Genomic DNA, 9,997 nt, shown 5'->3' on the forward strand with positions numbered 1-9,997 from the left:
AAACATCGAGTGGGTTGACAAAATAGTTTCATGGTGCTGTAATTAACTAATTAATATAAAATTTAATAGTGGATTGTTTAACTAATTTATTAATTCATCATCATCATCATATCAGCCGATGGACGTCCACTGCAGGACATAGGCCTTTTGTAGGGACTTCCAAACATCACGATACTGAGCCATCTGCATCCAGCGAATCCCTGCGACTCGCTTGATGTCGTCAGTCCACCTGGTGGGGGGTCGGCCAACACTGCGCTTACTAGTGCGGGGTCGCCATTCCAGCACTTTGGGACCCCAACCTCCATCGGCTCTTCGTACTATGTGCCCCGCCCACAGCCACTTCAGCTTCGCAACTCGTTGAGCTATGTAATTTATTAATTATAAAACATGAAACAAAAGAAATTTCAATGACTGCTAATGTTATTTACTAACCGGAATCGGAATTTTGTCATTATTTTGGTCATTAACTGTGTAATCTCGTCTTTTTCAGTCCAAATTTAACATGGCGAGACGTGCAACATCTAATTGTGTGGACGTCCGAGTATGCACCGCTCAGCGAAAATCCTGGATGGCAAATTAACGGGTAGGTATGCCTATTAAATAAATAAGTGCATTTTTTAAACTATTACAAATAGATAGCAAGCAAATCAGAAAAAAATATTTGTGTGTATTTTAGTGAGACTAACAAAACGGCAGCTTATTTTTGTAATAATTATAAAGATAGTATATGAAAATAATATAAGTTTTATTGATTTATTTCACAGAATTGGATTGCGATTTGACCTTCGATTTGGCTTTGGATTATTAAATGCAGAAGCACTTGTCACCGCAGCATTGAATTGGACCACGGTCCCCGAGAAACAAACGTGTCGTATTGATGCTTCTTTGTGAGTATGAAACCCTAGTAAATTCGTGATTCACTTTGTGCTCCAGGAGCGCGACGATCAAAGCGCACAAACTTTGCTGACCCGGTAGCAAAAACTGGAACTAGCGTTGAATTACGATCGCGACAACATGGACAGTGGCTCACTGGGCCAGAAAGTTTGTCTATAATGCACTTTATCATCACACTCATAAGCCTAGTTTGGACTACTTTAGTATTTTAGTCGAGTACGAACGATTTTTGGGTAAATCCAAAAATTGTTCGTCCTCGACTAAAATACCAATAGTCCGAACTAGGCATAGAGAGCTGTGACTTATCGTTGTGATCTTTGCTATCTATGGGTGACTTTATTATTAATTTTAACCGTCACATATCCCAAGCTATATTTTTACTGCTATATCTAGCACACAGTGTAGGATATGGAACAAAGATGGCACTTAGTCGCAAACACAGAATAAGTATGATCTAGAACGAGTCTTTACAAACAGCGAGGTGAAGCCGGTGAAACCCATAAAAATGAAACAAACGTCACGCATCTACTTGATATTCGCTTAAACAAACTTTTTTCATAATTTGTATTTAAAAAAACACTATAACAATAATTACGTAAATTAATATAATAATCAATAATTACCAATACTCTCATCTTATATCTTTAATTTTTGTGAACTATTTTTAAAATATTTAAAAACACAAGACGCCATTTTCCAAATAATATTGAAAATTACTGATGCGACGCTTCGTGTCGTATTGACTCGAGAATGTATTCGTTTTTGAATTTTGTATTTGGAGCGGTTCAGTATCAAGATTATTCAAGAAAAATGGTTTTTAAATATTTTAAAAACTATTCACAAAATCTAAAGAAATACGGAGTATTTTTTATTGGTGTATATATTTTAATCGATTAATAAATTAATTTACGTAATTGTTGTTAATTTTAAATTTTGAAATACAAAATATGAGAAAAGTTTATTTAAGCGGATTTCAAGGAGACGCGTGACGTTTGGTTTTTTTATAGGTTTCACCGGCTTCACCACGCTGCTTGTAAAGCCTCATTCTGGATTTTTTTTTTCTGTGATTAGAATAAGACCTTGCTCTAGTAACTACATCAAGGTTTCATTCTTAGATACATAAATAATAGGTTTCATTCGGTATTTAGGTTTTAACTTGTCTAGTTGATTTTTAATCTGTTGTGTTGTTCTACGATGACTACGTCACTACTCCTCATAATTTATGTACTCCTAGTGAAATTGTTCCCTTGTTCGCAATGAATCCACCAAAATTCAAAATGGCACCGTATCCACGCATGCGCCTCAGTAGATTTGTCCACAGACTACATATTACAAGATTGGTTGGTCCACAGAGTTAAACAACCTAACGAAGTTATAGTGTCACAAACTTATCTGGGGCTCTAGCCATGTTGACTTTCTGCGATAGAAAACGCTTACGAAAATTTAAAAATATATTGAAATTGAAGTTCGAAATTCGAGAAAAGTCGTAGCCATATTTACCACGATATATATTCGTATATCAAAATTCCTAGTGCAAATATAAATACAGAACGTTAAGTGGTAGCCAAATTGCAATTTTGACAAGCGCCTACGATTCGAAGTCAAAGTAATTTTTACACAACCTAACAATTACATCGCTTACACTCGATAAACAGAATATTCAATTACCTACTTGATCGATGTTTTACTGTTCCGTCAGAAGAATCGATTCTTTTTAAATACTGTTTTAATTACAAATTTGATATAATTAAGTTACACATACCTTACACATAAAAATGTTACTTTACATGTAATTTTCGCAAAAAACAAAAATTAGCTCATATAAGCTTTATATTTTACAAACGGTTCATTAAATCGAAAAATGTTGGTACAGGACCCCTCATAACTTTCAAAGATCTATCCGACATCCCACCCATGAAATAAATGGGTAAAAAAATCACCTCCACTTTACATGTAGGTAAGTATCTTATAAAAATATTTTTCAATATTTTATTTTTCGACTTAACTCACATTTTTAATGTACATGCTCATGCTAGTTTACAGCTTTCTAGTAGTAACAGTCTCTGCACCAAACTGCAGACGGACGGACGGACAGACAGAGGGACAAGGCGAAACATAAGGATTCTTTATGCATTATGGAACCCTAAAAAAGGCAAAATTAATTTAGTACTAATATACATTCATTGTTCTTGTGCAAAACGTTTAATACAAAGCTCAATAGATGGCGCTGTACCTAGGTTACACCGCCAGATAACGAGCATTGTTTAAATAATATTTTGTTTAAAATAACCTATTTTAACCACAAGAACTTAGGTATTAAAAGATAATCATTAATAGTGATAAAATGTTATGCCTTATTTTCAATTTATTTTACTTACTAGTATACAACTTCTAAATTTACCTACATTGTCATTACTCTTTCTAATTTATGAAGTCCTAGTAAAATGGTTCCCTTGTTCCTATTGAATCGGTAACTGTGGCACCAAAACCAAAATGGCACCGTGTCCCGCGCATGCGTCTTAGTAGATTTGTCCACAGACTGCATATTATAAGATTGTTACACAGAGTAAAACAACTTAAAAATGTTACTAAAGCATCACAAACTTTTGGCTCGGTGACGGTGTCGCTATTGGCGCGCTTTTGCCGTAATATTTTTTGCGCATCATTTCGTAGTGAGATATTAGGTATTATTTATGGCTGCAGATATAACTACAAAACTAACTGAGTAGACGGCAATATAAACAAATTAAAAACAATCAATTCGAATTGACGCTTCTTTGTGGGCATGAAACCCTGGTACAACTGTCGATCACTTTGTGCTCCAGGAGTGCGATGGTCACAAAAGCATGGGCTCTGCTGTCTGTATGTAAGAACGTAGAGAGAGCCACAAACTTTTCTGGTATCCGAAACTGAGTTTTGGAACCGTGGATTGATATGGAGTTCATAAAAGGAGCAACTATTAGGAGACTCCCGGTAAGGGAAAACAACAAAGTACCTGGTTTTATAAATTTGTACTGATGAGGACTTTCCACCTACATGGGATGTGACTGTCATTAGGGGTCTGTTAAAATGAAGGATAGTTCATGGAACTCCTCAATAATGAATAATGTTAACTATTTTTAAATGTTAGCTTTCTGTATTCTCCGTTGAAAACAAAAAATACTCGTGAAAGAATTATTTCGATACGTTAATTAATTTCCGAGATATTGAATTTTAAAGTGAGCACGCGGTGATCAGCTCGCGTTTAACGCAGTGACGTCATCATACAACACTTGCTCGCCCGTTATAAGCAATTTCGGACTTCTGCCTTACCTACTGACGAACTAATGGTTAGAATTGAAAAATTCTTTTTGTGTTGAAAAGCCCGTTTAACGAGGAAGGCTATAAGCTACATAACATCACGCTACGACTAATAGGAGCAAAGCACCGATCAAAAATGTGGCCAAAACGGGGAAAATAATGTCGTCGGCTAATCTTCTTAATATAATAAATGCGAAAGGTCATTCTCACGATATCTCGAAAACCTCTTGACGACAAAGATAAAATTTGGCAGCGAGGTAGTCTATAGTTAGTAGCTAATAATGGATTTTGGATAGGGCCGGATTAAATAGGTCTAGAGGTTCTCACAAGTTTGTATAAAGGTCTTTCATTTGTTATGTTACAAACTTGAAATTTAGCAGAGAAGTGGTTTATAGTTGGTAGACGTCAGTTACAAACCCATTTTATGACAGGGCCGGATTAAAGAGGTCTAAAGGCTCTTAAGCTTAAAAATTAAAAACTCATATGAACTTGCGAAACCCTTTAGACCATCTTAATCCGGCCCTATCGCAAAATCCATTCATAACAAACGTACAATAACTCTGTTAAACTCTTTACTACCTCCCTGCCAAATTTCAAGTTTGTAGCATAAAAAATCAAGGACTTTTATACAAACTTGTGAGAGCCTCTAGACTTCTTTAATCCGGCCCTATCGCAAAATCCATTATTAGCAGATACTTACTAACTATGGACTACTTCCCTGCCAAATTTCATCTTTATACGTCAAGCGGTTTTCGAAATTTCGTGAGAATGACCTTTCACTTTTGTATATTAGGAAGACTAGCCGACGACCGAACACTATTTTCCCCGTGTTTAAATTTTTTTTACCCTCTACTGCCAAGAAGAATATTTGTCTCGGCCTGGGCGTTCTAGGCATGTTTTTGTCTAGTGTTTGATTCCATAGATTATACGACGAGATGTGTTATATACTATGCACAAAAATTAAGGGAGCAGAAAAAAAATCCAAATTTTTGGGGGATTTTCAACAGGCTGTAACTTATACAAAAATGGTCGTACAGCAAAAAAAAAAAAACAAAATTGTAGCTCTATGTGTTTAGTTTTTGGATCTGAGTTTGAAAAATTTTTTTTGAAAATATTTTTCGAGTAATCATAAGAAAACCACCGAAAAAAAAATTTCGAAATTTTTTTGGTTTTTTTTTTTAATCTACGGACGTGGAAAAATTTTTTTCGACTCAACCTCTATATGGACCGGATAGCTTGTTTATTCAGATTTAATTTCGTTTTTTTTAAATCTCGATACGAGCATTTCTCGCTGAGATATCGACCTTTGAATGGAAAAAGATCATTTTGTCTTTGATTACCAATATCTCAGCAACCAATGATTGCACAGAAATTTTGAGGTTGGTTTTAAAAACTTGAATAAATTTTCTACAAGGATTAGCAATTGAATTTTGAAAAAAATTTTTTTTTTCAATCATTACATGAATTTGAAATTCATTCGGAAAACTTCGCGACATCTTTTCGTCCAAAATTCCTCAGTGCCTGAAGACAAAAGTCTTCGAACAGTGCGTGTTGCCAGTGATGACCTATGGTTCCGAGACTTGGTCGCTAACTATGGGCCTGATAAGAAGGCTCAGAGTCACACAGCGGGCGATGGAACGAGCTATGTTAGGAGTATCTCTGCGTGATCGAATCAGAAATGAGGAGATCCGCAGAAGAACCAAAGTCACAGACATAGCTCAACGAGTTGCGAAGCTGAAGTGGCAATGGGCGGGGCACATAGTTCGAAGAGCCGATGGACGTTGGGGTCCCAAAGTGCTGGAATGGCGACCCCGCACTAGTAAGCGCAGTGTTGGCCGACCCCCCACCAGGTGGACTGACGACATCAAGCGAGTCGCAGGGATTCGCTGGATGCAGATGGCTCAGTATCGTGATGTTTGGAAGTCCCTACAAAAGGCCTATGTCCTGCAGTGGACGTCCATCGGCTGATATGATGATGATGATGACATGAATTTGAAAAAGCATCCAAAAAAGGGCTTTTTGTCGTTTTTTGGAAAATCAAGCGCCCAATCAAAAATATTGCGGAAACCACTGACGTTAAGTGTGCCTTTTACTGTTCAATATACCCACAAAAACCCTACAAAGTTTCAATTCAATCCAGCCAACCGTTTTTTTTTCCCACTTGATCGAATTTTTGAAAAAATTAAAGGAGCAAGAATTTCGCTCTGAAAATGTCATAATTTTTATAATGCGGGCTGTTATCAGGAGCAGAGGTGGCAATACGCGGTATTAGCACAACACACACACACACACACACACACACACACACACTCTCTCTCACACACACACACACACACACACACACACAAACACACACACGCACACGCACACACACATCTTCGGAGAGTGAGTTTGGAGTCACAAAATACTGTGGAAGTGACGAACCACAGTGTGTCAATCTCTGATGAAACCACACACATACACGTGCGCAAGCACAAAACCGTAAATCCGCCGTGCAACCTCCACGTGGTACGCTTTGGGTAACGCTAATGTCGGCGGTAATTTTTTTTTTAATTTTTTTTAATTTGGGCCAATTGAAAAAAAATAAAAATTTTTTTTTTATTTCTCAAAAATTTTCGATTTTTTTTTTCTTAAATTTTTCAAGTCATACAGAATTGAGAGAAAAATGAAAAAAAAAAATTTTTCATTTTTGATAAAAATTATGACATTTTCAGAGCGAAATTCTTGCTCCTTTAATTTTTTCAAAAATTCGATCAAGTGGGAAAAAAAAAACGGTTGGCTGGATTGAATTGAAACTTTGTAGGGTTTTTGTGGGTATATTGAACAATAAAAGGCACACTTAACGTCAGTGGTTTCCGCAATATTTTTGATTGGGCGCTTGATTTTCCAAAAAACGACAAAAAGTCCTTTTTTGGATGCTTTTTCAAATTCATGTAATGATTGAAAAAAAAGTTTTTTTTCAAAATTCAATTGCTAATCCTTGTAGAAAATTTATTCAAGTTTTTAAAACCAACCTCAAAATTTCTGTGCGATCATTGGTTGCTGAGATATTGGTAATCAAAGACAAAATGATCTTTTTCCATTCAAACATCGATATCTCAGCGAGAAATGCTCGTATCGAGATTTAAAAAAAACGAAATTAAATCTGAATAAACAAGCTATCCGGTCCATATGGAGGTTGAGTCGAAAAAATTTTTTCCACGTCCGTAGATTAAAAACAAAAACCAAAAAAATTTCGAAAATTTTTTTTCGGTGGTTTTCTTATGATTACTCGAAAATATTTTCAAAAAAAATTTTTCAAACTCAGATCCAAAAACTAAACACTTAGAGCTACAATTTTGTTTTTTTTTTTTTGCTGTACGACCATTTTCGTATAAGTTACAGCCTGTTGAAAATCCCCCAAAAATTTGGATTTTTTTCTGCTCCCTTAATTTTTGTGCATAGTGTATAACAAAACCAAAATAAAATAGATTTTATACAACATCTAGGGCTGGGAGGACGTATAAAAGCCAAAGGTTTTTGTCAACACACAGAATATGTGCTCATTAAAAGAATAATTCAGAAATGAAATTAAATCAGGTTAGCCTCATCTGTACAACTCATAGCAGGCCAGCGATAGCTTGTCTGAGGACATAGTGGCTTCCTACAAACCCTGTTGATTTTGAATCTGTTGAATTACGACGACTACGTCATTCCTCCTAGCTTATGTAGTCCTAGTAAAATTGGTCCCCTGTTCGTAATGAATCCACCTAAATCCAAAATGGCACCGTGGCCGCGCATGCGCTTCAGTTTTGTCCACAGATTGAAGAGGTCCACAGAGTAAAACAAACTAACGAATAACGATATTATAAAAAAAGTGCCACAAACTCAGAAATTCCTCTATGGCCACAAACATTGAATTGCCTGTTGAAGGTGTCACTAGGTGTCACTGTTGTCGCTCTTTCAGTCAAATTTTTTCCGTATCAATTTTCGTTGATATTGATTTAGGCATTATTATCAATATACGAAAATAATAATAATTACTCCAAAGAAAGGCAGACAGAGCAGACTAGAAATTTATACAAATCAAAAATATTGCTGAGACGTTATTTCCAGTTTTGGCCACCGTTGTGGCACTCCACAGATTAATCAATAATATGTTACTTTGTGTGTGTGTGGCACTCTTAGAACAAGGAAGGGACGTTACGAGCGCGCAGTGTGTCGGTACGATATGGATAAAATTCGAAGCGCAAACGAGACGCCAAATTATGACTTTCACGTGAGTGAAAAGCACGGAGCGATTGACGCGCGACGCAAATTTTATGACGTGAGCGCCAAAACCATTTTTACCTAATTGCAAGTAAATTAAACAACATAACAAGTAAATTAAACAAAATGGCCATGTTCAAGATATATACTAATTTTCTATACAAAACAAAAATTTAAGAAAATAAGTTTGCTTTTCCTGAGATTGAAAGCAAAATGTGAGCAAAACATGTATTTTTCAAAAAAATAAACAATCGAGAAAAGTTTTACAAATTGTGTATTTTGTATAGTCATAGCGAAGCTAACACTTTGAAATATCATTTACCCATATATCAGGCTCCAAACTTTTCCAGAATCTGAGATCCAGAACCATATTTTGTAAACACCAAATTACATATTGCACACTCCGAGTTTTGTATTATTATAAGATAATTAAAAGTTAATGGGTTTGCTTATTTCATTTTATGATACCTATCTGAATAGTTTTATTAAATGTTTTGATACTTATTGTCAAAGATTTTCTACTGGTATAAAATCTATGCATAATGCTAATAATAATTAATAAAATATGTCAAATCTTTATATGTTTTAGGTAGGTAGGTACTTTAAAGGGCATGCAAGCAGAATTTACTGGCTAAAATTTCAGGTGCATTTAATGTGTTTACAGATAAATCATTTGTCTGCAAACTATGTTCAATGTTAAGATTAGCTTGTAATCAAAGCATACCTTGGTATATATAAATCCCTTGATTATTGTCACATTTAATATATTTTTCCTATAATTTTGTAGAGCAAAGGAAAAAGAATTCATGTCATCCGGCGAAACAGTTGATATCGCTATCAACGTCCGCGATTGTGCTGTGAACTACATCGAACACGTGGAACTTGTAACAACAGTTCAATATACGCGTCGTGGTGCTTTGGAAATATATCTCGTATCACCTCAAGGTAGTGCGTCCTTTTCTATCATATGGGCTTCTGTACTCTGCTCTGTTCCATTTGGGGACGCAGTACTTGTGTGCAACCTGCTACGATATCTGCGCCTCTGGTAGTTTTAGAAAACTATTCGTCTTCTTCGTTCATGTCTCACGATTTTTTTGTTGTTTGTTTACTGCACAATTGATTGATTATTTATTTTATTGATTATTATTTCTTTGTTGTGATAGGCTAGGCTATTTTAGTATTGATTATTTATTTTAATTCAGTTTTTTTAGGTTTGGTTAATTCCACAAATTTGCAAAAGTATAAATTAAATGTGATTTTAGGTACAAAGATCCAACTCCTGAGTGCTCGTTCAAGGGATACGTCAACGGCTGGTCTAGTAAACTGGCCGCTCACCTCGGTAGCCACTTGGGGTGAACAGTCACGAGGACTGTGGAATGTTATCATTCAGGACACGGTAATTAATTCTATAAGCACAACGCTCAGAGCAAAATCAATGATTTAAAAAACAAGGCTAAAAGTTCGTCGAAATATTTTATTTGACCTTTGAAATAATCTATTTTAGTAGGTAGATAGATTGGTTTGGTTACCTTATTAACCAAAAGTTTGTCAATGA

At 35.6% G+C, this 9,997-nt stretch overlaps 1 protein-coding gene across 2 annotated transcripts in view; it reads left to right on the forward strand.

The window, feature by feature from the left end:
• The window catches only part of LOC112046826 (neuroendocrine convertase 1), a 38,112-nt gene that overhangs the window by 25,848 nt on the left and 2,267 nt on the right, over nucleotides 1–9,997 (forward strand). Inside the window, exons 11-14 of one of the 2 annotated variants that reach the window (XM_052886444.1) lie at nucleotides 491–583; nucleotides 765–887; nucleotides 9,230–9,387; nucleotides 9,705–9,838. In XM_052886444.1, the coding sequence (XP_052742404.1) occupies nucleotides 491–583; nucleotides 765–887; nucleotides 9,230–9,387; nucleotides 9,705–9,838 (508 nt within the window). Of the gene's footprint in view, nucleotides 1–490; nucleotides 584–764; nucleotides 888–9,229; nucleotides 9,388–9,704; nucleotides 9,839–9,997 lie in introns of those variants that run through there. The other variant, XM_052886445.1, reaches the window with a different exon arrangement.

This window comes from Bicyclus anynana, chromosome 17, assembly GCF_947172395.1.
Source record: "Bicyclus anynana chromosome 17, ilBicAnyn1.1, whole genome shotgun sequence".
NCBI lineage: Eukaryota > Metazoa > Arthropoda > Insecta > Lepidoptera > Nymphalidae > Bicyclus > Bicyclus anynana.